This window comes from Oryctolagus cuniculus, chromosome 7, assembly GCF_964237555.1.
Source record: "Oryctolagus cuniculus chromosome 7, mOryCun1.1, whole genome shotgun sequence".
NCBI lineage: Eukaryota > Metazoa > Chordata > Mammalia > Lagomorpha > Leporidae > Oryctolagus > Oryctolagus cuniculus.
Window position 1 is genome coordinate 19024215 of NC_091438.1, and position 27874 is coordinate 19052088.

Consider the following 27874-nt stretch of genomic DNA (forward strand, 5'->3'; position numbering starts at 1 on the left):
ATGACTGCTTGCTGAGAGAGCTGATGAGCCTCTGCTGAGCTGTGGCTTCTCCCAGAGAACCTGTTCATGTCTGTGTAGGTCATCAATCATGAAATCCTCTCCTGGTATCACCATGTTGGTTCTCTTTATGTTGCTACCCGGAAGGAGGCATGGACAGGGACAGGAGAAGTCCGTTTCCACTGGTCCTGTGTGCCCTGGCCTGGGTTTGCAGCAATCAAAGGCAGCATGGCTTCCTATAGTCACCCTCACTCAAGGAAGCTGGGCCCACCCACAGTGGGCTCTAAGGCCTTCATGATAAAATCAGCCAACACCCATCCCATTAGAAGAGAAAGCAAAGAGAAGAAATGGTCTCTACACCCAATGTTCAGAGCGCTCCACAGTGGTTCTCTAACTACGGCCTCCAGATCAGCAGCATCTGGAAAGTTTTAGAAATATACATTTTCAGGTCTCGCTTGCACAACCACTGAATCTGGAACTCTTGGCATGAGGACCTGCAATGTCCAGTTTAACAAAGGACCCTCATTTTTCCAAGGCATGCTAGAGGGTGAGAACCACTGATTTGAGATCAGCAGGTCTCTGACAAACAGGAGAGACCATCGGCAAAGAATTGCAAAAGCCTTTCAACTGTAGACCTCTATTTCAATCTCTCCCCACATTACACATTATTTGAAGAAATGTATTCATAGGCAAATCAAGTATTTCAGAATAAAGAGAAATTGGGGAGCAGTTAAAGGAAAGGAGAAAATAGGGCTTGAAGTAGAATCATTTCTTTTGAAGATAAGGTTGGAACTGGGTATTGAAAGACAAGGATTGATGTCAAGATGAGGAGCAATACTGAGGTATTCTGATTACCATAGAAAATAGATAGTCATTTCAGTGATGATTGAAATTGCGTTTTAAAAAGGACATGGTACCAAAATATTAACAGGAAGCGAAAATTCCTGGAAGCAATGCTACCAATTTTCTCTTTAATCTAAAGCACTATATCTGCTCTTACTATTCATTCAAAAAGCACTTAGTCATGGCTTAGTGGGTGATTCTAGCCTGGCAATACAGAGATGGACAAAACCTTCATGCAGGGCAGCTCACAGAGAGAAAGGGAGACAGATGATCAAGCCATCAATTTCAATACACAGTGAGCACTGCTCTCACAGAAGGAAACAGAAACTGCCATGGAGCATGTGGGAGGAACACTTGTAAAAGCACAGCTTGGCTAAGAAAACATTATAACATTCCCATGAATCCCCAGCTTAAGGTATCTTCAGTGACTCTTCTTGGTGAGCAGTATATGAATTTTTTATTAGTCCATTTGTTTGCTATAAAATATTAATAGAGCATTGTCTCTCTCACAGGGATTAATGTGCTGTGTCACTTCTTGGTATTCCAAATCCAGCAAAGGTTCTGACAGTTATCTGGCAATAAAGGGCAAAGGGAGCAAAAGCCCGTTTATTCAGTAAAATAAAGAGCCTGCAATTAAGGTTGACATTTTTTAAGCAGTATTTATTTCATGGACCAATTTGGGTCTAAAAAATACTGTAAAAGAGAATTTTTAAAAAAAGGATGTGCTTTAACAAAGGGCACTGTTGAACAAGTGGAAATGACACTAAATACTAACGGATGCCCACGATAAAGTGTATGGCTCCAGATCTCAGTATGCCATCAAATGAGACACACAATTGTCTAAAAAATATGTTCAGGAACAAACTGTTTTAAAAAATAGAAAAATAAGGACTTTCAGACAAATTACAGTTCTATGTATATGAGTATCTCCATAATTTCATTTTCATTGGAGGGATAGACCAAGCTAACTTTTCCCTCCATCTTAGGGGCTCACTGTAACTCAGTTACAGCAGTAGCATAAGGGATAAAAAAGTGAGGGGGTGTCAAACGTAACACATCTTAGGGACTGAGAAGTTTTCATTCAACATTTTAAATGTTTTGAACATGAAGGGATCCACTGAATAGGATAATATCTTCATTTTCTTTTATTCAGCACCATTAACCTATTTGTCATCAGTCCATCCATCCATCCATTTCTCCATCCTCCCATCCATCATCTAATCACACAGCCATTCGTCATCCATGCAACCATCCATCCATCCACTTACCTACTCATCCATTACCCATAATCTATTCACACAGTCATCCATCATCTATGTATCATCCATCTTTTCTTATATCCATCCTCCTTTCATCTACTCTTTCATCAACCATCCCTCTCTCCTGCTCTTCTTTATCATCTGTCCATCCACCCATCCACCATTTATCCATTGTCCGTGTTATTCATTCATACAGCTATTATCTATCCATCCATTCATACATCCATCTTCCTTCCACCCACCCATTCCTCCATCCAACTCTCCAAAATCCACTCACGTACATCCACCATTAATTCAGTCATTCATGAAACCACCCATCATCCATTCATACACTCATACACCCATCATCACACCCACATACTCAACTTGTCCATTCATTATGGATTAAGCACTTCCTGGATAAACTCCTACTGTCACGTGAGGAATGTTTCCCATATGTCCCTGCAGATTTTCTCCACTTTGTTTATTGTTCTTTGTACTGAGGGTTGGAAATTACCTGTAGAGATGGCACCAGGGAGCTTAGACTTATGGGAGCATTGGTAGGAGAGCAAAGGGAAAACAAAAAAGTAAAAAGTGAAATGTTAAAGTGAAATGAACACTATGAGAAACGGTGACTTGATTAGCCCTTGCCCTGACTGTTGATGAACAACTTAATACATTATCCCTCCTAGTATTTTTTTTGTTTATTCTACTTAATACTTTTGGTTGAATACTGTAATCAATACAGTTATTCTTAAGTGTTGAAACTTAACTGAAAAGTGATCACTGTTAAATATAAGAGTGGGAATAAGAGAGGGAAGAGATGTGCAATTCGGGACATGCTCAAGCTGACTTACCTCAAACAGTAGAGTTAGAAACATACCAGGGGAGGCCGGCGCCGCGGCTCACTAGGCTAATCCTCCGCCTAGCGGCGCCGGCACACCGGGTTCTAGTCCCGGTCGGGGCACCGGATTCTGTCCCGGTTGCCCCTCTTCCAGGCCAGCCCTCTGCTGTGGCCCGGGAGTGCAGTGGAGGATGGCCCAGGTGCTTGGGCCCTGCACCCCATGGGAGACCAGGAAAAAGCACCTGGCTCCTGGCTCCTGCCATCGGATCAGCGCAGTGTGCCGGCTGCGGCGGCCATTGGAGGGTGAACCAACGGCAAAGGAAGACCTTTCTCTCTGTCTCTCTCTCTCTCACTGTCCACTCTGCCTGTCAAAAAAAAAAAAAAAAACACACAAACAAAAAAACAAACAAAAAAAAACTTTAAAAAAAAAAAAAAAGAAACATACCAGGGGATTCCAATTCAATCCCATCAAGGTGGCATGTACCAATGCCATCTCACTAGTCCCAGTGATCAATTTCTGTTCACAATTGATCATAATGATAGGACTAAGAGCCAAAGGGAGCACATAAACAAGACTAGTGTCTGCAAATACTAGCTGATAGAATAAAAAAGGGAGAGAACGATCCAACATAGGAAGTGAGATACACAGCAGGCTGATAGAATGGCAGATGTCCTAAACAGCACTCTGGCCTCAGAATTAGCCCTTAAGGCATGCGGATCTGGCTGAAAAGCCCACGAGAGTATTCCAGGCATGGAAAGCCAAAACACTCTGGCAAAAAAAAAAAAAAAAAAAAAAAAAAAAAAAAAAAAAAAAAAAAAAACCAACCCTAAATGAAAGATCTCTGTGAGTGAGATCCCAGTGGAAAGAACAGGTCATCAAAGAAGGAGGTACCTTTCTCTGAAGGGAGGAGAGAACTTCCATTTTGACTACGACCTTGTCTAAATGTGATCAGAGTCGGTGAACTCAAAAGGCTTCCATGGCCTTGGCAACTCATGACAAGAGCCTAGGGTGATTACTGATGCCATAAACAAGAGTGTCAATTTGTTAAGTCAACAACAGGAGTCACTGTGCACTTACTCCTCATGTAGGATCTCTGTCCTTAATGTGCTGTACATTGTGATTTAATGCTATAACTAGTACTCAAACAGTATTTTTCACTTTGTGTTTCTATGTGGGTGCAAACTGTTGAAATCTTTACTTAATATATGCTAAACTGATCTTCTGTATATAAAGAGAATTGAAAATGAATCTTGGCCGGCGCCGTGGCTCACTAGGCTAATCCTCCGCCTTGTGGCACCCGCACACCAGGTTCTAGTCCCGGTTGGGGTGCCAGATTCTGCCCCGGTTGCCCCTCTTCCAGGCCAGCTCTCTGCTGTGGCCAGGGAGTGCAGTGGAGGATGGCCTAAGTCCTTGGGCCCTGCACCCCGTGGGAGACCAGGATAAGTACCTGGCTCCTGCCATCGGATTGGCGCGGTGCGCTGGTTGCAGCGCGGCGGCCATTGGAGGGTGAACCAACGGCAAAGGAAGACCTTTCTCTCTGTCTCTCTCTCTCTCACTGCCCACTCTGCCTGTCAAAAAAAAAAAAAAAAAAGAAAAGAAAAAGGAAAAAGAAAATGAATCTTGATGTGAATGGAAGGGTGGAGGGAGAGGGAAAGGGGAGGGTTGCAGGTGGGAGGGAAGTTATGGGGGGGGGGAGCCATTGTAATCCATAAGCTGTACTTTGGAAATTTATATTCATTAAATAACAGTTTAAAAAAAAAGCAGGTGGGTATTTCTATGGCTTCCTTTTTCTTTTTCTTTTTTGTTTTTACAGGCAGAGTGGACAGTGAGACAGAGAGAAAGGTCTTCCTTTTTCCGTTGGTTCACCCTCCAATGGCCGCTGAGGCCGGCGTACTGCGCCGATCCAAAGCCAGGAGCCAGGTGCTTCTCCTGGTCTCCCATGGGGTGCAGGGCACAAGGACCTGGGCCATCCTCCACTGCACTCCCGGGCCACAGCAGAGAGCTAGACTGGAAGAGGGGCAACCGGGACAGAATCCGGTGCCCCAACCGGGACTAGAACCCGGTGTGCCGGTGCCACAGGTGGAAGATTAGCCTATTGAGCCACGGCGCCGGCCGGCTTCCTTCTTACAGTCCTTCCATCCATGCCAAGTACCTAGCCCATTGGTGGCTTGCTTCACATGGCTCTCCCTAGCCTTGTAACCCAGTATTGCTTGTCCTCTCTCCCACCAAGTTCCTTCAGGACAAAAGTGGTAACAATGAGCCAGCTGCAACCAGTTCCTGGGCGCTGCACTCTCCTGGTGTGTGTCCTATCCCTTACCCACTCTTTCAGAGGCAGTGCCTTTGTAAAGTGCTGTGCAGATGAAGCTAGTTTGAGTGTCCTCTCTTTATGCTGCAGGGGCACTGGCTGATACAGAGAGGGGCTGCAAAATCACTGACTTCAGCTTCTTCTTTCCACCGAAAGGCCTCACTCAAGGAAACAGCAGCTCTCGAGGTTAAGGTATTAGTGGAGACTTTAAAACATGAGGACAAAGTATGGATGCCATATGGATCCAGAGCCAGAAAGATCCTGAGATACCGAAGAACCCAGGTCCCTCCTTTGACAGATGAGGAATCTGGAAGATGGCTTCTGGTATTCCGGAGGATCAAATGATCAGCTGAATTCTGTGGCTACTGCCTTGCTGATGCCCTGCCTGGTGTTGTCTCCATGACGTCAATTTCTGATGTGCCATGCTTGGATATGTCCAGGTCTTGGGCTGACAGAGAAATGTCATGATCATCTTGGTCACATTAGGCACATCAGACCTGCAGCCCTCTGCTCATTGTCAACACCTGGGTATTTGTCTCTGTGTCTGCTCCCTTTTTGAGACCAGGACCTGGTGGTGGTGTTCCCAACTCCTCTCCATTTCAGCAACCTCCACTCTGGCATTTGTTTTTGCTCCTGCTGAATCCCCACCATCTTCACCCAGTCCCAGTCATCGCCCTCCATGACCACTGGAAAGTTCCAAATTCTAACCCTCTACTGTCCTCCCACTTCAAAATGTTCCTGACAATGTCAGATCTGGAGTTAAAATTGTGTTATTGTAGTTGACCAAGTTCTCACAGATGCCTACTAGTTACTTTGTCTGCTTTGTCTTTTCCAAATGTCAGGCACACTCTCTCAGACCCCTTCTACAGTCCCCTAAACCCTGCAGGTCCCAGCCTGAGCTAATGCAGACACAGTGGGATGTGTTCCCTTATGGACTTCTCCTGTGTACTTGCTGTGCATGTTGAACCACAGTGACCATTTCCTCTTGCTTGTCCAGTGAGACCATTGTTTGCCTCTACCCTCCTCCACAAAAGAGCTTTCTGCTGATGTTTGAAACGTGTTCAGATTTGAGGTCAGATTCTTTCTTCATTGCCAGTTTTCCTTTCCAGTTAAAGTCTCCCCCTGTCTAAATCTGGATTTGCATTATTCAGTAGGGTCCCATGTCCATACCCTCCCTGATCCTCTCAAATAAAAGAACTTCATTCAGTTTGCCCTCTGCCTGTAAGATAACTCTAATAGACAATGGATCTCGGGCAGCATAAGGAGCCTTTGCCCTTCAGATTACAATCAGAGATAGCCACCTGCTTCTTACATTTCTAAGGACTCCTACATGCACACCTCACAGATATGAAGACTACTGAGAGCCAGCACCGCGGCTCACTAGGCTAATCCTCTGCCTTGTGGCGCTGGCATACCAGGTTCTAGTCCCGGTCGGGGCGCCAGATTCTGCCCCGGTTGCCCCTCTTCCAGGCCAGCTCTCTGCTGTGGCCAGGGAGTGCAATGGATGATGGCCCACGTGCTTGGGCCCTGCACCCCATGGGAGACCAGGAGAAGTACCTGGTTCCTGCCATGGGATCAGCGCAGTGCACCGGCTGCAGCGCGCCGGCCGCGGCGGCCATTGGAGGGTGAACCAACGGCAAAGGAAGACCTTTCTCTCTGTCTCTCTCTCTTACTGTCTGCTCTGCCTGTCAAAAAAAAAAAAAAAAAAAAAAGACTACTGAGAGGCTGTGATTGTCTTGAGTGGCTCTGTGACAGGACTTCAGACAAAGAAAAAGAGCCAAGGGAAGGGAAGAGCCAACAAGGGATCATTTGTAATCCAGCTCAAAAGGCACAGCACTGTAGATATTCTATGACTTTCAAATCAAATCCTGGGAGAAAGGACTTCTTCAGTAGCCCCGAAGTAGGGGTAGGAATAATCCACTCCTTCACCTGACTCAAAAATGGTGTCTCGTCAGTGTCTTTAGGGGAGGGACCATATCCTAAACCTCACTCCATTGGTGGCACAGAGGAGAATGTGTAGCAGAGTAGATGCCTGCATAGTTCCCCTGATCCTGAGAATACAAGCAAACACAGCTGGGGAGAAGGGCAAACATTACTTCCAGAGGCTTCTGCGATCCGGGAGTTGGGTGGGGAGCTTAAATGGAAAGAGTCGAAAAAATGTCCCAACAAGGTATACCAGATCTGGAAACAGAGAAACTTTAGGAGTTCTAATAGCTACAGAATCTGAGCAGTAGGAAGTCACTAAGAAGGTGGTGGCAAAGCCCTGAGCTGTCAGTAGGTGGTAGGTGCTGATCACATTGTTCACACTTCAATGCATGCCTGACAGTTAAAAACATGATGCTATGCGAATTTTGCCAAGTTTTATTTTCCTGAAGTTTCCATCAAATCCCTGTCCTGGACTTGCTAGCTGTGGCCCATGGGAGAAAACTAGCTGTCACTTCTATCCTTGGAGTTTACCATCAGGCAGCTCACCTAGCCTCGTGACACGGTTTCAGAAAACCTCGTCCCGTGTGTTGTTGACATCTTCAGATATCAAGGCTGTTGTGCAGGCTTAAAGAGCTCGTTGGCTAACAGAAGTGTCTTATTTATGAGGAGAGGGTAGGCAGAATCATATTTTACTTTTCTGATATCTGCTGCTCTTCATAAGCCTTTCAAACAGCTGCTGTTTCCTTGGGCATCTGCTCACGCATTGTCTTCAGAATAATCTGACTGTCCTCCCACACATGGACCACCACAGTGTTGAACACGCCTCTCTCCTCACACCTGTATTTGTCCCAACATCTGAGACACACATTTCCAGCTTCCCAGAGCACCAGGCATTTCTATTAATGAGAGCATAGACTCCTGCGATCCTCAGTAGCTTTGTGAATCTCTTCCCAGTGCATCAGTAAAGATCTTCATTCCTCAGCCTGGAGTTTCTACATTACCCTAGTCACTCGGAACAGCTTCTCGCTCTAGTGAGTAACAGAGACCCTGCTCTGATCTGACACTGAGGACACCACAGCTGCCTGGTTAAACTGGTCTCCTTGAACGAATGATCCCTAGGATGAATTCTCTAGAATACTTAGGTACCCAGACTATTACTTTATCACATGAGGGAGAGGGAGAGCGTTATCTCTGAGAGCAGCAAAGAGCACTTATCCAATTGGAATTTACATCCAAGCCACTTCCAAAGAAATCCAGAAGTCAAATTCAGATAAAAAACATATTTTCCCAGAGTTGTTGCGAAAAGACAAAAGGAGACAGGAACCAATGTAAGTAGGATGGCAGATTCAGGGATAGAAATGGGGAACATGCTTTTTATTTGAAAGGAAGGTGATTCTTCCATCCTAGGTGGGGGCTCTGCTGAGAAGGCACTCAAAGCACCGGGAACACCACAAAAACTAACATCCTGGCCAGCTGCACCTGGACGAAGGGAAGCAGGAGGGAGGGAGGCACTGCCAGCGAGGCCCTGAGCCATCTTCACGTCACCTACACGTTCAAGCACAAAGGGTCACACAGGAGTGGCAGCTCCTGACGTCAGGAGTCTGTGTGCAAACCTTGGCTCTACTACTAATTCAAAGTGCAATCATACACCAGTCAGGTCAAGCAACCGCAGCTCGGGGGTCTCACAGGTACAATAAGGAAAATGTAAAGCAGTGGAGCCTGCACGTATTAGGGACAGAGGTACAGGGACCTCATCATGGACAGCAGCAGAGACTGAGGGGGCAGCTGTCCAGATGGCGGTGGTATCAGTGATAATGGTGGTGATGGTGTCCGATGATGGTGTTGGTGACTTTAATAATGGTGGCGTTGGGCCGGCGCTGCAGCTCACTAGGCTAATCCTCCGCCTTGCGGCGCCAGCACACCGGGTTCTAGTCCCATTCAGGGAGCTGGATTCTGTCCCGGTTGCCCCTCTTCCAGGCCAGCTCTCTGCTATGGCCAGGGAGTGCAGTGGAGGATGGCCCAAGTGCTTGGGCCCTGCACCCCGTGGGAGACCAGGAGAAGCACCTGGCTCCTGCCTTCGGATCAGCATGGCGCACCGGCCGTGGCGGCCATTGGAGGGTGAACCAACGGCAAAGGAAGACCTTTCTCTCTGTCTCTCTCTCTGTCCACTCTGCCTGTCAAAAAAAAATAATAATGGTGGCGTTGATGGTGAAGCAGATGGTGGTGGTCATGATGACGGAGGAGGTTACAAGCATGGGGATTCTATCATTCATGTACGTTTCCTTTGCTTAATGACCTTTAGCTTCTCCAGTGCTTAAAGACTACTCAACATACCATGCTTTGTATACACTGGCAAAGAGAAAAGACTGAATTTCATATCTGGGTCAACATAGGGTGTATCACAGGGGAGGCCAGGAGAGTATCAGCTGCCTGGGAATTTGCAGCAATTGAGCATCACTGTAAACTGGACATCACTCAATGAGCTGGAAGTGCACACAACCACATGCGGGGTCCTTACAGGGTGCTTCGTGCAGGGAGGAAAAGGCATCTGCATCTACGGCTGCCTCTGTACTAGTATCTGGAACACAAATGCCCTTTCTGTAAAGCAAGCACGGCAATTCACACACAGCACTGCATGCTTTGCAAAAACAGACAGGCAAGAGGGTACTCCTATCCACTTTAAACATGAGCCTGTGCGGTGGGCCAGGACATTGGGGTAGAGAATCAGGTTGAAAAAGATCAAATGAGAATGGCATTGCATGGACTAATGACAGTCCTGGACAAAGACCTGAGCAGGATCTAAATCCTTGGGGCAAAACAAAGAAACTGGGGTGAGGTTAAAAGTGTGAGAGGTCTTTGGACCTTTAACAGGCCATGGAAGCGTGTGCGGGGAGGGGGAGGCATAAGCCCCAATGACCTAGGCTCAGGTGCATCAAGGCGACCATGTTGGATTCCCCCAGGCTGTTTAAGTGATCCTTTAGAACTTGCTACTGGGAGGCGGTCAGGAAAAATGCGCAGGGCTGGCAGCTGCGCAGTACCTGCATGAGATATTTGCAGAACAAAAACACATATCAGCACAGTGCAACATGTCTTCAAAATGCTGCTGCCGGGAACCCGCTGGAGCTTAATTCAACACCCAGCTCTAGAGCTCTGGAGAGGCCTGAGGAAACCAGCAAAAACCAACTGCGTGTGTTTTATCAGTGCAGCTGGGTATCTGTGTGAAATGGTAGAAACCTCAGGACAGGCAGTGAATGACAATTTCCATTTGTTTGTTTTTTTCCACTCACAGGATGTACTGCATTTAGGCTTTTCTGCACAGGTTCAACGAAAGTCTTCTCATCTTAGCAAGGCATCCTTGCGGCTGCCTTCACCTGTGGAAGCTGAGCCAGTGACCCTGGGGTCAGTCTCCATGCTGGCTCCTTCTTAACAGAGACGTTTTCCAAGATAGCCCCCAGGTTTCCCATGATCCTGTGGCTTCTGAGAAGCCCTTTCAAACATCTCTCATTCTCCCCCGTGATGGGCACTTTAGCTCACAAGTTGGTCCCTTCCACATTCATCATGGCTATTGGCCATGTTCATTATTTGCGGCTTACTAGACTTGAGTCCTTTGATGGGTGAGGCCACTAGATGTCAGTTATCCAAGTGTCTAACACAGTGCATGGCACAGAGAGATGATGAGTGTTGGCCCTGTCATGCAGGGGTGGGGAACCTTTTTCCTGCCATGGGCCATTTGGTTATTTCTAACATCATTTGTGGCCCATACAAGGTTGTTAACTTAAAAATTAGCCTGCTATAGGTTTACTGAATTTCAAGTTCTGCCTGCTGTAGTCTTGGCAGGGCCACTCCAAAGGACTTTGCAGGTGTTAGAAGGCCCCCCTGGGCCAGATGTTCTCCAACACAGCATAGGGGAAGGCTCTGAAAGTGCTGACTTTTCACATTATCCGAGGGAAATCAGGATGCTTATCAAGCAAACGAGAATGGAAAGTGGACAGGGATGGTACAAAGCATGGCTAAGTGAGGGCACAAAGGTGTTAGGCATTGCTCTTGATTGCTCTGTACCAGACTGCTGATTGAAGCCGAGGACTTTCAGAAATGTCTGCATCTATCCCTTCCTGGAGTTTTGAGGATGATTTAATGATCCAGTCCCATGCTTGCTGTACCACCTTTTTAAATTTTTACAACCACTCATGAGAGTAAACACTTTTATTACTAACAATTAACCCCATTTTACCTGGGAACCACAGGACCCGAAATTGAACGCTGGCAGTTGGCTAGACAATCTTCACTCTGAACCACCTGTTCTCTATCTATCTGGGGACCTTGGTAATGACTGGAGACATTTTTAATTGTCTCAATGAGGGCAGGGGATGGGAGGATGAGGTTACTATTGGCATACAATGCATAGAGGGCAGAGATGCTATCAAAGCTAAAATGCTCAGGACAACCCTCTATAGTAAAGAATCATCAGGCATTAAATTATCGATACTGCTGATTTTGAGAAACTGGCAGAAACCATGACACTGTGACCCTTCAGGCCACACTGCCTCCTCTTCTGTGTTTCTTCATGGCCTTTCACACGCCTGCTTGCTTGCAATGAATTTTTTCAAGGTCTGTATCCCCCTTCACAGTGTCAGCTCTGTTTCCTTCACCACTAAATTCTCAGATCTCAGGCTAATGGCCGGCAAATACTCATGCTAAACACTGCCTGCCTCACATTTAGTCTACGATTTCTAATACGTATGTGCTCACTTAAAAAAAAAAACTCAAGGATGTGTGATGAAGAAGTAGCATGGGCAAATGACATTTGCATGTTACAGATTTATTTTGGGCATAAAATGCATTATTGCATTTAGCTTAGGAAATTAGAGCCAGCAGAAAACCTGAAACCCTGCATCCAAACTTTAGGTCCTGACTGAGGCTAATTTTTCATTGTCCTTGAAGCTAATCATGCCTGCGGAAACAGCATCACCAAATTGACTAAACGAGATTTTCAATTAACTCAAACAGATGGCTGAAATTTTCCAGGTGACTTTCCATATTAATTCAGTGAGTTTGCTGGACCAGGCCCCAGGAGGCTTGCCAGGGATGGGGGCTGCAAGGCAAACCATGAAATATATGGATCTCTAGGAGAGAAGTCATAGCCCTAAGTTGAACCTTTCTTTAATCCCAGCAAAGCTATTGCCAGCCAAATCAATCCAACACCCTCAAACTCTGCACACAGGGCTGGCCTCCCAGCGGTGGGTCTTCAGAGAGTCAGGCCCTGGGCTGGCTGCCTGGGAGTCAGGTTCATTAACTTACTAGAAGACTCTGGCCATCCCAGGTGAGGGAGAAGACCAGTGCAGGGCAGGGCAAAGAGGCACTGACTGGCCCTCACAGAGCACGGAGTTCTGTGCAGGTTGGTCTGTGTTAGGACCTCACGGCATTTTAAGTTTTGTTGAAGAAAGAAGTGGAATTCTGCAGAGGTCTCAGGTTTCTGTGCAGGGCGTGGGTGTGGGACAAGAATAGCCATGCAGCCACTGCAGAAGAACACATTCATCAGGGGACCAGAGTCATCAAGGCCCAGAACATCAATCCCAGAGCCAGGAGGAGCCAGAGTGGCTGTGGCCAAAGGCGCCTGCTCTTCTGGAAGCTGCCAGCAGCTACGAATAATGTGGAGTTCCGTAATTGAATAATGAAGACCCAGGCTAGAGGTTTGGCAAAATTTGGATTGGGTATTTGCTGAGCCTGAGAATGAGTCATTCTTGGCTTACACAGTCCCACTTGCAGAGTTATAGGGATCTAAAAATGCGTGGATCCTGGTGCCACTACAATTTCCTCTTTTTTGAAGCCCCCATCAATATTCTCAACAAGGGTTTAATGGTGATGCAACTGAAATCTGGATGGATAATCAACCCCCAGACTGAATTTTGGGACCAACTAAACTGATACCCAGACCACTTCACTTGCATGGAGCTTATCAGCTGTTTTGATTTTTAAAAATCTACAACAAGTAGACATTGATAAGACGTCAATCACACTGTCAATATGTCTTGCAACTCTGTCACCTTACCATCTGGGAGATTTGGCCTTATTGAAACAGAGCACATCACACAGCTGCTGGATCTGCAGAATTATAGAAAAGCTCTAAAATGATGCTCTAAAACCAGGGATTCGTTTGCAGAAATTCAAGCTACGTGACTTCCTTGGAATTACTGTATCAGTTCCTCCAGTGCGTGTTATCTGCTGTTGGCCAAGTGTTAGCCACTGTGACCCTACTGACCCAGACATGTCCTTCCCAGAGGAGCCCTGCCTCCCGGGAAGGTAATCTACTCCTGAAATGAACCAACAAATAGCAGTTGTCCATGTTCACTGGGTTTTCTTTTCCTGAAAAAACAAATCACAAAGCAGTAACAAAAACTTCAGAAAGCTTACCTTTTTTGATGGATGCTTGGATTAGTAGCAAAATAAGTTAGATTCCAAAAAGAACATATGCATGCACCTTCATGTTATTTTTTTCTAACATAATAGAAGAAAACAAACCTCATTCGTGGGTCATCAGGCGGCATCATCTCCAGGTCATGAGTGGGTCCATTTAAGCCGATAACGTGTAGGGAAATGCTGGGGTTTTCAGAGCCGGCCTGGGAAGAGGAACAGAGACACAAATAAGCAACCTGGTGCCTGCAGAGTGCTTCAGCCCTGGAGAATTTTCTCCAGAAGAGTCACAGGTGAAGCTCTGGGAATTCTGGAGCTCACTGCTAAGGAGCCAGGTGCAGGCTGAGAACAGATGCTTCACATGTAGAGTTATAAAGGCTAAAGAGATAGTCAAGCCGATTTGTTTCTTCCCCAGGAATCCCCTTCCTCCTTCCCCAAATCTCTCAGTCTACCTGCAGTGAGTACCACTGTCCTTGGTTCACCACAACTGGAGGAGGAAAAGCAAACCAGACAAGAGGAGAAAAGATGGGTGCAAGACCAGGAAGAGAAAGCTGGAGGGTGGGGGCAGGGTGGACACAGAGAATGATGGTCACGGCTCAGTGGTGGGGAATCAGTCCTTCCAGGACTGCTACACTGCTCCCCTGTCTCTGGGAACAAGTACCCGGGAGGGGCTAGGGAAAGCTGTGGCAGTGCTTCCTCAGGGGACGGGCTTGGTCTGCTGCCCTCCCTTTCTCAGCACCCTACACAAAGCATTCACTTTAACAGAGGAAATCAACCCCTATCAAGGCACAAGCCAGGCAGGTTTACCAACTCAAGATTCTGATTGTGGAGTGGGTGGGAGTGGGGGCAAAGAGAGCAGCAGTTCCGTTGGCCAAACATGTTGCTTTCTACTGTGACAAGAAACTTCCAACCCTGAGCAATGTGGTGCACCACAAGCCCATCTTCAGAGCCCCTGTCCCAGAGTCCCCAGTGAAGTCCAGAGGCCCTACAGGATTTTAGGTTGTTACTCTTAGATTGGGGGAACTTCTGTAAAAAAAAAAAAAAGTCACCATGAAAAGTCTTCCTTCTCTGGGTGGTCAGATGAAGAGCAGGCAGCTAATGGCTGCTTTGTGTGGGTGTGTGCACATGCACTCATGAAGGCATACGTGAGTGTGTGTGCACATGGGAGTGTGTCATGTGTATGAGAGTGTGTGAGCATGTGTGTGTTTGGGAATATAGAGGGGTTAGGAAGATTTGGCATCAATCCAGTATACTTTATTATGTTTCCGAGTCACTTTGGTCCTTTCCATGTAATAGAGAATTAAGTCCAATGAAGTATGACTGAGAAAGGAGTGGAAGAACATTGTGTGCTGGTATCTAGATGCTCTCAGATGGGGGGAGCAGAGACCCAGGCTGTGGCCCCAGGGGACTCCTGCTCTTCCATTCTGGGACCCTCTTGGATCTTGGCCACACCCCTATCACAGGGTTGTTGAAAGGAGTATGCAATATCAGATGTTATCGATGTTAGTAAAATGGTTCCTTATCTGTGGTGCCCTCTTAAGCCCTAGGCACCATCTTAAGCTCTGGCCCTAAGCCCCAGCCTGGCTTGCTAGAAGTCAGGTGATCAAATGGCACAACCACAGTGTCAGATCCACCCCCATCCTAATGGGATTCACTGCTTCCACTTTGCTACGCCCTGCAGGAGTATAACAAGACCTGCTTCCCACACACACAGGCCTTATCAGTTTAAAGAGAGTGTGGACTCCTGGCTTTCAGATCTCTCTAGTGGGACAGGGAGCTAAGGTTCAAATATTCCTAGTGGAGACTGGAGCACTGTTTCAGAGGCAGGCAGCCAAGTGGTGGAATCCAGGCACTGAGCTGCTCACACTCAAGTCGTCTTGCAGCTGTCTAAGGAGACCAGTGGGTAGCAGGACCCTGTGTTTCCGTGGGAGTTGCATTCCTACTCTCACATCATCCTCTCTCCAACTGACTGGGCCATACAAGCGTTAGCATGAGGCCCTCCCCTCGCTCTGGTGATGTGACTTGGTAACAAAGTGAGGTTTGAATGTCCTGTGACTCCTACCCCATAGCTCCATTCATTTCCTGCTCTTCCCCCACCCCTCACCATTCCACCTGACCCTCTTCAGGTCAGAACATGGCTGTCTTATCCCCTTCAGGTTCCTGTAACAGAGTACCAGAAGCTGAGTGGCTCATAAACAACCACGATGCAATTCTTTCTGTGCTAGAGGCTGGGAGGCCAAGTTCATAGATGGAGGCTTCTTACTGTATCATCACAGGGCAGAAATGCAAGAGTTCTCTGAAGTCTCCTTCACAAGGGCGCTAATGCCAAGCACAAGGGCTCCACTCCAACCCTCATCACCTCCCCAACATCATCATCTTGGGGCTTAGGGTTAAACATAGGAATTATGGGAGGATGCAATTCAGGCCATAGCAATGACCAAGGACAATGCAGCCACGCCCAGACCCAGGGGAACAGGGATGGCTGGGAGCCCCTCTGTTCTCCCAGAAGCCAAACCGTCCACAGGAATGTGAACAGTTAGCGTGGGCAATGTAGGAGTTTTTGCTACCTGGAGTCCTGGATGAAGGGAATGTTTTAATTTTTTTAATGAAGCTTAGACAAATGATTAACAGTAGTCCAATTATTTAAAGTAAAGTAAACCTGCCAACAAATACAGCTCAACAAAGATGGGAATTTAATGCAATGTAATGAGAAATAATTAATCTTTTCTCTGTTTACTGCATTACTCATAAACACATCTGATTATCACATCTCCACACTCTGAGTCAGCTGGGTGTGGGGGGTGGGAGTGGGAGGGAACCATGAATAATTCAAAGCATTTGCTCTGTCATTTCTTCTCGCCTACCTTGGGGTAGTGGTAGGGCTTCACCGTGGGGTAGACGGAGCCAGTGTAGGTGGGGAGCTCCATCAGGGGGACACGGGAGTCATTGATGGTGGCGTAGGCGAGCCTTGTGCCATCCGGAGACCACCAGTGTGCAATGTGGGTCTTCAAGATCTCCTCTAAGGGAAACAAACAGAATAGAGAAGTGTGAGTAGGCAACAAGTGGACCAGAGCTGCACAGGCATGATGGAAAGCTGACCAGGAAGGAAGCAAATCCTCTTTTCAGGGCCATCAGTCCTCCATGATCTTTGAGAAGCCTCCACTGTGCCCTGTACATGAGCTCAAGAAATGTCCCTGGCTAATGACCAAGCCCCAACACAGTAAAATCCAGTAAATCGAAGCTCAGCCAATGCTAACTGCCTAGGAATCTCTTTTCTTGAACAAACTTGAGCACTCTGAACCCACTGAGTACTTCCTATTTGTACTCTTATTGTACTGTTATAGATTATTATGTTTTGGAAGGCAGAAGTAGAGGAAATCAATCCACACTGAAGATTGGTACCTCCAGACAGAAGCGAGAGAGGAGGTTAGCTCTGTAGGAGATCTAGTTCTAGAAAAGCAGATCAACTTGGAGAAGACTCCTGGGGACTCAGACATGCACACGTCCACACAGAGCCCCCTCATCAAACGCTGCATGGGAGAAAAAGTGCTCAAAGCCCAGCACACTTATCACTTTTTTTTTTTTTTGACAGGCAGAGTGGACAGTGAGAGAGACAGAGAGAAAGGTCTTCCTTTTGCCGTTGGTTCACCCTCCAATGGCTGCCGCGGCCAGCGCGCTGTGGCCGGTGCACTGCGCTGATCTGATGGCAGGAGCCAGGTGCCTCTCCTGGTCTCCCATGGGGTGCAGGGCCCAAGCACTCGGGCCATCCTCCACTGCACTCCCTGGCCACAGCAGAGAGCTGGCCTGGAAGAGGGGCAACTGGGACAGAATCCAGCGCCCCGACCGGGACTAGAACCTGGTGTGCCGGTGCCGCAAGGTGGAGGATTAACCTAGTGAGCTGCGGTGCCGGCCTAACACTTATCATTCTTAAAAGAAGGATGCAGTTTTGCCCCATGTGACGGAAAAGTGAAACAGACCCATCTGAAACGGACTGAACTAGAAATGGTGATTCTCTGAAGCTTCAACAGAAATACCATTATTCTGTCTTGTCGATTAAAGGTTTAACTACAGATGAGTTTTGTAGGGCCTGGATAGTCATTCCAGAAAGAAAAATTCCTTCTCTGTTTTTTGACACATCCTAGGAGTTACCATTTACAGTATTGTGAATCAGAGAATCCAATACATTGCAAAACAAATATTAGGTCAAGGCATTGTGCAAAAAATGGATTCCTGTAGTGTTAACTAATTCCCTCTAGATTTGTTTTGAAAATAATTGTCAATATAACTACATAATTAGAGTTCTATTCAACTGGTATATATGAGGGTACTTCACAACTGCATGGAAAGATAGAATCAGAAGAGAAGTTTTGATAGCAATTTTTTTTTTTTGAAATCCATGTAGGTTCTTTTCACAATATATATTTTCCACGAACCTTTTGAAGAGCCCTTATAACAGATGAATACCACAAACCTGAACTGTGCGCATGTGGTGATGAAAAGGCTAGTTATGGAACTTGGAAGCAGGGATACAATGACAGAGAACATCCATTGGAACAAAGGGAAACATGCCCACAAGAGGAGACCGTCACAGGTAGGGAAGCGGGGATGCTGGGGCAGCTTTGACCCGTGTGGCTTCCGAGAAGAATGTGGGGGATGAGATCAGATCCCAGGAGACCTCTGGCCTTGTCAGTGCAACCCTGTTGCTGTCGTCCATGACAGCATTTCACAGTCAAGTTCAGAGAACCACGTGTGTCTCCCTGCAAACAGTGCCTCCTGAGGCCGGTGCTGAGCCAGACTCTGAGTTCAGGGCAGGCTGACTGATGCTCGCTTCTTTCCCATGTGCCTGATGGCACCTGGAGCAGTGGTGGTAGGAATTACAACTTCATTAGGTGCTGTTTGCCTTTTAAGAGATTGCTCTTTCTCCTTTGGACCACCTTCCTCCAGGCTCACACACACTCTGCAGAATCCCCCAGGGGAACGGGAACTATGCTTTGCCATGCACTCCACCCCTGCAGAGCAGATTCTTAGGAACCACGAAGCCTGTGGCAAGCCTGAGACTCCCATTTCCCACTGCCTCCCAGGGTCTAGGACGCAGTGCTCAGTGAAAGTGAATTCAAGAGCCTCCTATGAGCCCCCGTGTGTAAAGCGAGGGTACATGGTAGCATCCTCCAACATCCCTTCCTTGGTAGCCCTGCAGCATCCCACCCAACTACTCGGGAGCTATTCCAGTACTGATAAAACCTTAAAGTCAGCTAAGGTCAGTGAGGAGGAGGGAAAAGGACGCAAGGCCATGTCTCAGGGTTTGTAATTTTCCAGTGTCTTCAGCAGCCAGGAGGGTGACGTTCAGGTGCAAATTTGCAATGAGGTGATTCAGAAGTGACTTTCTACAGAGTCACCCGATCCGTCTGAGCCGCTCGCATGGCACGGTGAGTAATAGACTCCAGCAGATGGGCTGCTGCAAAAAATAGGCACCATTTGCAATGTAATTTGCGGGTGATTCTGCTCAATCACTTCTGCACTGCAGGGCTGGGAGGAAAGGGACCAATCGGAAACCACTTAGAGTAGGACTCCAGGGGCACAAGGAGAAGGGAGCAGGGCCTGCAGCAATCAGCAGAGGAGTCTTGCAGCAGTTTTCACATGATGTTCATTCACAGCCAACTCAGGAAAACCACCCAGAGAAACATGGCTGGATGCAACAGAGGCTTTGTCAACCAAGAACAACGCTGGACAAAACCAAACAGCAATAGCAACAAAACTGATCCTTCAACAAAACCAGCTCATCCATTCTCTTTGAACCTAAAGCAATCTCATGCGACTAGAGGGATGAAAAATTGCAAAATCAGGCCGCTTCCTTCTCATCCACTGTGTGTGTGGTGTGAGAGAGAGGTGACCGGGCAACAGAGTACAAGGTTCACTTCTCATGTGCACCTGTCTTTGCTTATATCTCATTTCTTTGCTCATCCTCACACCTAAAGGAAATACTGATGCTGTGGACTCACCAGCACAGGTCAGGGAGAGTCCTGCATGTAGGGACGAGGGACTGAAAAACATGGGTGAATTCTGGACCTGAAGCCTGGCTGAGAGTTTGCTATTTTTATCAGCAAATATCAAGGTATTTCTACTCAGCTCAAGGTACTGTTCAGAGAATTAGGATGCAGAAAATCACTGCAGATTACAAAATGCAACAGTTGGAAGAGAACATGGACACCATCTCGTTCAGGGATGACAAATATCTAGTGTGTGTGTGGCAGCAAAGGTTAGTGTCTTCTCTATCCTACAGCAAACTGGTAGTGTATAAAAAGAAATACTCCCAAGCCAAAAGGCCAACCTTACAAAACTGGGCCAGCTTTGCTTTATTTCCCCGAAATGTCCTTTAGCACATTGTTCCTTGGCATTTTTATTTTTCTGTACGTTAGTTGCTCATTAAAGAGATAATTAAGTATAAGGAACTGAGGAGCAAGGAGCCAAGGCAGATGAAATCTTGACATTTTAGCATTAATTACAAATGTCCCGATTCTGCAAACATTTTCTTCAGGATCCCCAGCTTAATGAGGCAATTGGCTTAAATGCCATGCACCAAATGCAGTTTAGAGACAGAATTTTTCAGAGAGAGAAGAAAACAACCTATTTTGTCAACTGAATGAATTGCATGAACCCTTGCCTTGGAACAAAGTGACTTGTCTTTCTGAGCAAGTATAGTTAACTTGGGGAAACTACAGGATGTATCCTCCCTTCACTTCCCTGCTCTGTTGGAGGCCCAGGTTAGTATCAAAAAAGAAAAATACATTTGGCAACATTTGCTCCTCAATGACTGCCTCTCTCGAAAATGCCAAAAGTTCTATCAGTGCAGCTTAAGCCCACAGGAGGTCATGGACTGTTTTTGCTCACTCCTTGTCCCTATATCTTAAAGAAACCAATTCCATTATTTGAAGTGCTATTCATTCATGCCAGACAGTATTAAGGATCTATCCAACAGGACAAAATCCCTTTGGGCAGCAAGTGACAAAGGTCAATCCAACAAAGATGAGGAATCTTGACATTTTCTAGGTAGCTCAGCAGATGCAGAATGGGGAGGCAGCCACTATTCCTACTCTGGTGTTCACCAGGTACTGCTCAGCGTGGTTTGCAGGGGAACGTGTTGGATGCTGTGCACCTGTGGGGTGACACAGCTGCCAGGGCTCCACTCCAGATAGGAGAACCATCATTTGTGGGTAGTAATGGGAGGACACTTGCCTTACTGCAAAAGTTCTATCGGTGGATTTGAGATACATTCGGGTTAAGAACAACTAACTAAAAAAAGGATAGAACTGTTCTGGGATGACGTGGATAGACCTGGAGGACATTAGAGTAAGTGAAATAAGCCAGGCACACATACATATGGTGCAATCTCGCTTTTACAGAGGGTGTTCAAAAAGCTCATGGAAAATGTATATCATGAAAAAAACTACGAATGGATTTCAAAGTTTTGTGCACCAAAATACACATTTAATTCTATTTTCCATGGTCTTTTGGAAATATGTTTGTGGAATCTAAAAATCCAAAGTCATAGAGGAAGTGAATAAATTGGTGGTTACCAGAGGCTGGGGGAAGGGGATAGGGGGATTTGGGCCAAAGGGTCCAAAATTTTCAGTATCTGCAGAGACCTTTTGTGTATCATTGTGACTAGTTAATCACAATATATCATATACTGGAAGATTGCTAAAAGAGATTATAAACCAAAGCACATGAGGAAATACATATGCTAAGGGGCATAGTGGGTAAAGCCACCGCCTGCAGTGCCAGCATCCCATATGGGCACCGATTCAAATCCCGGATGCTTCACTTTCAATCCAGATCTCTGCTATGGCCTGGGAAAGCAGTGGAAGATGGCCCAAGTCCTTGGGTCCCTGTACTCACATGGGAGACCCAGAAGAAGCTCCTGTCTTCAGATCAGCGCAGCTCCAGCTGGGAAGTGAGCCATCGAATGGAAGATCTCTCTCTCTCTCTCTCCCTCTCCCTCTCTCTGCCTCTCTATAACTCTGCCTTTCAAATAAATAAATAAATCTTTTAAAATTACATATGCTAAGTAGCTGGATTTACTCATTCCACTACATATACATATCTTACAAAAATATGTGTATACCATAAATATAAAAATTTTACTTGTCAATTACAAAACAAAATCTTCATGGCTGACCAGAGAAATACCAGGTACAGGATCACGGTGTATAGAATTAAACTAAATTAAGAGGAGGTGGCCCTTTTTCCAATACTTTTGTCCTTATAGGAGGAGACAACGACACACAGGGGAGAATGTCAAGGGACAGCAGGTGCAGAGACTGCAGGACGCATCTACAGACCTACGGGAAGTCCCTTTACCAGGAGGAGTTGGAGATCAGAGGAGTTAACTGTACTGAATAAAGACCGAGTACTCAACACCTTCAAAGCCCTATGCTACGCTATGGCAAGACAAAGTGTGGACACTTATGACAGACAAATGAACTGCTGCAAAGAACCGCAACAAACAAACGATCATTGTACAAACCATAAAGAGCTCTGGGGGGCTGGCACTGTGGCGCTGTGGGATAAAGCCCTGGCCTGAAGCACCGGCATCCCATATGGGCACTGGTTCCAGTCCTCTTCCGATCCAGCTCTCTGCTGTGGCCTGGGACAGCAGTAGAAGATGGCCCAAGTCCTTGGGTCCCTGCGCTTGTGTGGGAGACCTGGAAGAAGCTGCTGGCTCCTGATCGACGCAACTCCAGCCTGCAGAGCTCAGGGGGGAGTGAGTGGCCATGGGAACCCAGATGTTTGATGAACAGTTACTGTCCAGCAGAAGGGGGCCTGGAGGGCTAGAGAGGGTACCATGGAGAGCTATGAAGCGAGGGTAGAGGCTGAGATACCTTTGAGAGCCCCTTGGTGGCTGTAACTCAGGGGTTCCTTGACTGACCGGCCACGCCCTCCATTAGAAACCCAGAGGCAGATGAGAGATGCAAACAGGAAGCTACAGAGGGCTTTGGGGGAAAAGCAGCAACAACCGGGTTTTCTGGACATTCTTTTCACCCATGCTCCTGCAGAACACGCTCCTTAAGACCATGCCGGGCTCAGTTTTCCTGGGTGAGGGAAGGCTGGGGGTGGGGAGGGCAAGATTCTTTTTTATGAGGAGCACGCAGGCTCCTGCTAGAGGCGGTGAAATCCACAGCAAAACTTGCACCTAGGTTCTCTCCCAGGCTGCGTCTCAGACCTGTGGAGCTCAGGGGGTGCGGAGGCGAGGAGACACAGGTGCTTTCTCTCTCTTCCCCAGCTGGCAGGACCAGCCGTCACAGACAACCACCACGCACGAGCAGCAAGACTAAGAACCCCTATTTGCCGGCTTGTAAGGCAATCTTCCACCATCGCCGCACGTTAGGTATGTTCTCTGTGTTTGCTGCTTCATTTCAGCTGCACTGGGAATGTCCCATTGCCTGGGTTTTCTTTCAGGAACTCAAAATAATTCACGATCTTGAGACAGAATGCAAAATGACAGAGTCTCTCCAAAAGCAGGATATAAAATCCCCACCCCCCAAAAAAAAGTCCCTAAACTGATAATGACTACAAAACGTGGCTGAACCATTGCCCAAAGCAGGGGGTCACAGGAAGTACTCAGGGTCTCGATTCCCAGGTCTCACAAGCTCTGTTATTACTATTTTGCTGTTTTGCTCACAGCTGTATCACGCAGAGGCCTGGGGAAATGAGGCTGTGGGCTCCAGTGGCAAGCTGGACCACAAATTGAACGACTGGGGCATTGGGGAGGATCTTGGGACACACCCAGAGCAGGCGAAGTACACCAGCGGCATTTTCCACAGGTGAATCCATAAATACTTCTTCTCGACATTACTTAGGGCTCTTAGTGCCTTTTATCTGGCATGGCTCTAGTCTCAGCTGGCAGCCAACATCGGCCATGGGCACGGGATGAGTGAGCGAGTGAGCTTGCAGACAGGCGCGGTCCCAGCCTTCTAGTCACCCCAGTCGGTGCAGAGTGGAGAGAAGAGCTAGGCCGTCGAGCCCTGCCTTCTCTACAGACGTCGCTATTGTAATACATCCTATTTTGGGTCACTGAGCTCATCTTTAGTTTAAAAATTGTGAAAGGGAAACAGCGAGGAAAAGAGAAAGCTTGAACCAGTATGTGAAGCGTCTACTCCTATGTTATGCTCTTTTTGGGGGCTTCTCTGAATTCTTCCTCTTTTATTATGGGCACTTGAAGAGCTTCTGGAACTTAAGGTTCCAATGTCTTCTGCTTATCAGCCTCATGCCCAAACAGTAACAACAGGATGCCAGATATGTCCTCTTGCTGCTCATTCAGCCAGCCAGCCACTGGCTCATTCAGGAGAAAAACAAACACTCTGCTAGTGCCGAGAGAGCACCTATTTGGCTACCCTCGCAGAGACTGCCTCTAAGTCTCAACATGAGTCAGAGGGAGCACAAGAATGATACCTGCTGCCTCCTCTTTCTGACTGTGCACCCTGGAATTCTGCAGGTTGCACCCTGGAATACTCTAGGTTGCAATTCTACTACATTTATGAAGTCAGGGCTCTCAGCTTGGGTCTCAGCCTTGCTCAGAGCTGGCTTTGCAAAAGGCTCAGGGAAAGTAGCGGTGGAGTAGACATTGTTGGTGCCGAGGCCAGAGCCCTATGAACCCACACCTGTGGGTCCGTCCCCTGCCTCCTGTCACCACCCTGTCTGCTTGTTATGAGTGCTGAGCTGCTCCTGATCTTGAGTTACGGAGTAGAAAGCAGCCTCTCCACTCCACTCTCCTCCCTCTCCCCTTACTGTAATTGGCTGTGTTGATGTGAAGGAGCCATTTAAAGTACAAGTGGGTCCTCATCAGGGAAGATAATCAAGTGATAATCAAACAGATGTGAAGATTAGGGAGGCAGTGAGCTGGAGCACTGGCTCTCTGGGGTCCGTGGGAACTGGTCAAGGAAGCGGAACAGGAGCAGGAAGTGGGTGGGTTGCAGGTGGGCTGGAGGCAGGGGTGAGTCGCCACCTTCCATCCAGGGGCTGGACAAGCTGGGGTCTCAGGCTTCCCTCTTCTTTGTCTCAAGAAGTCCTCTCAAACTTGTAAGCTCCCTACCCCACCATGGTGGCAGCTGTCTCAGTAAGGAGAAGAAAACCTTTCAGAGAAAAACACCTAGAGAAACAGCATCACTTAGGAAAATGCTTGCTACTCAGAAGGGCTGGGTGCCTTCCCGGAAGGCCCGGAGCACACCTCTGGGGACCTGGCCCCTGGCTCCAGCTGCACCTCTCTAGGCCTGTTTTCTTCAACTGTGAAATGAACACAACTTAGGTCACTTTTTCTCAGCCTCTCTAAACATGACCATCTCTCGTTACAGAAAAAAATGTGCAGAGACCGCATTTTAATCAAGGTCTCTTTTGAAGATAATTTGCATTTCATTCATCACAACAGCATTTGCATATATTTGAAACCATGTAATGTGACACACGGTTTATTTGGCCCTATATGTCCTTGAGTGTGGCTGTGGATTCATTGGCTTCCTGATGTAGCTCCATGACTGAACCACTGACCCAGCTTCCTTTCAGAATATTCTTTTTTTTTTTTTTAAGATTTATTTATTTTATTTGGAAGTCAGAGAGAGAGGCAGAGACAGAGAGAGAGGTTTTCTTTCCGATGGTTCACTCCCCAATGGTTCACTCCCCAGTTGGCTGCAACATCCGGAACTGTGTCGATCCCAAGCCAGGAGCCAGGTGCTTCTTCTGGGTCTTCCACACGGGTGCAGGGGCCCAAGGACTTGGGCCACCTACTACTGCTATCCCAGGCAATAGCCAAGAGCTGGATCGGAAATGGAGCAGCCAGGTTTTGAACCGGTGCCCATATGGGATGCCGGTGCTTCAGGCCAGGGCATTAACCCACTGTGCCACAGCACCGGCCCCACTTTTCAGAATATTCTAGAATGACCATCACCAGCTGGGACCTGCACACCATTTCTTGAGCTCTTGAAAATACCCACCCACTACAGGTTCCCAGGAGAGATCACAGGTAGAGTTTGCCAACGAGAAGGTAGTGGGGGCTCATATAATCCACAGTGAGTCTGGTCAAAGGGGAGAACCAGTGGGTGGGCAGCCGATGCTGAGGGAAGAGCCTGGAGCTCAGCTGAGGCCCCTGATGAGCCACCTGTTCCTTGGGTGGCTCTCTGATCTCTTAAGTCATCTCCCAATCCATGCACCTTCCTTCCTGGAACCGAGATGTCCACATACAACACCTGAGCAACCTGTAAATACCTACAGCATCTGAGAAATAAAGTCAACACTCCTTTCTGTGTGCCCACGAGTTTCCATCCTAACGTCCTCAGCACTGCAAATTGCAGAGGACACAAAGACATGCAGGACATTGTCTTCAGCCAACGACGGGGAAGAACCTGGCTGAGGACCAGGAAATGCAAGGTTTGAGGAAAACATCTAGCCTCCCACATCCTTGAGCATTTCTTGAGCCACAGATATTAGCGGGTGCTTTTATAGACACTGAAAAGTCTTGGGGGGCTGGTGCTATGGTGCAGCAGGCTTAAGTGCCAGCATCCCATGAGGGTACTGGCTCAAGTACTGGCTGCTCTGCTTCTGATCCAGCTCCCTGCTACTGTGCCTGGGAAAGCAGTGGAAGATGTTCCAAACCCTTCTGCACTCACGTGAGAGACCTAGAAGAAGCTCCTGGCTTCAGATCGGTGCAGCTCCAGCCGTTGCAGTCATTTGGGGAATGAACCAACAGATGGAAGACCTCTCTCTCTGTCTCTACCTCTCTCTGTAACTTTCAAACAAATCAATAAATCTTTAAAAAAAATCTTCAAATAAACTCTTTAAAAAGAGTTTTCTTAAAAAAAGGATTTATTTATTTGAAAGTCAGAGTTACAAAGAGAGAAGGAGGGGGAGAGAGAGAGAGAGAGAGAGAGAGAGAGAGGTCTCCACCTGTTGGTTCACTCCCCAATTGGCCACAATGGCCAGAGCTGCGCCCATTGGAAGCCAGGAGCCTCCTCTGGGTCTCCCACGTAGGGGCCCAAGGACTTGGGCTGTCTTCTATTGCTTTCCCAGGCCATAGCAGGGAGCTGGATCGGAAGTGGAGCAGCCAGGACTCGAACTGACACCCATATGGGATGCCAGCACTGCAGGCAGCAGCTTTTCCCTTTACGCCACAGCACCAGCCCCAAAAGAAGAGTCTTGAAGGGAGGCTGCCACTACAGCCAATGGGGAGGCACAGAGGCTGCTCTGCTCCTTGGGAAGGAAGTGGGAGTGACTATTGTGACAGCAGTGGGCCTCATGCTTCTTTGGTTGCTGTTCTAAGAGCTCTGCTAGCGACAATATGTAAAACACTAGTGTCCCTATATCTCAAGTGCTGTAAGACAGCCATGGTGCTCCTGGGATGGTATGCCCACCTTGGGGGCTGGAGATAGGGACTTAAGGGTCCAACTGAGGGAGCTGAAGGAGCTCAAATTGAAGCCAAGCCCAGGAAAAGATCAATCAGATAGCCCAGGGCAGGGTCTTGTGCCCTGGGCATCTGGTGACCCTGGGATTTCTAACAGAATAACCTTATTATCATGGGAAACCTCAACCTCATGATTAATGGCCCTTGTTGCCTCAGGATTGGAGACCAGGAATAGGGCAAAATCCTCATCTTTGCCTAGAGGGTGACCCATAGATTATCACCCATGCATTGTCTTTTTCCATCATTTACTTAAAAAATTCTTGCAAAAATTAAATACCTTCTGTACCCAAACAACCTAAACTCAACACATACAGCTAAAAAGACTGTAGGTTTTATTGTTGTTATTGTTAAGTTTTCTGCTGAATTCCAATAAGTCTTGCTAGTTCCGGATGAGCCCTGGGTAGAACCCCTTCTACCCATGATGCACTTGGTGCACGCCACAACTCACTCTGCTTCAGGGGCATCCGCTCCTCAAACCAACCATTCCAGGCAGATACTACCATCAGCTTTCTTTTTTCCCTTCAGCAAATTATGGGGGGATGAAAACCCTACCTAATGTACTCCAGCTCACACAGCTAGCACGTGAGAGAAAACTCATGGGAACACCAACAGAGAAGACATTTCTCTTCAAAATCTTCCAAACTCCATTCTCCTTTTCTTACTTCTCTCCCACCCCAGCCTCGTGCCCACCTGTGCATCCAGAGTCCGTGTGTGCCTGGCCAGTGGGGACCGCCAGTGGGTTTTAAACCATCCTATCTAATGCCACATGCCCTCCACAAGGGATAGGCCTAGGCAGTTGGGCAGCCCTTTGGATCACCTGCCATTTGTGCCCCGGACCTGATCAAAATTTGTTTTAAATTCA

General features: G+C 47.4%; 1 protein-coding gene across 6 annotated transcripts in view; it reads right to left on the reverse strand.

Annotated features, from left to right (window-relative positions):
• DPP6 (dipeptidyl peptidase like 6) overlaps positions 1–27874 on the reverse strand; it is a 1252024-nt gene that overhangs the window by 138569 nt on the left and 1085581 nt on the right. For all 6 annotated transcript variants that reach the window (XM_051857103.2, XM_051857105.2, XM_070077270.1 and 3 more), the window contains exons 9-10: positions 16430–16584; positions 13674–13771 (exon numbers count right to left, since the gene is read on the reverse strand). In XM_051857103.2, the coding sequence (XP_051713063.2) occupies positions 13674–13771; positions 16430–16584 (253 nt within the window). The remainder of the gene's footprint in view (positions 1–13673; positions 13772–16429; positions 16585–27874) is intronic.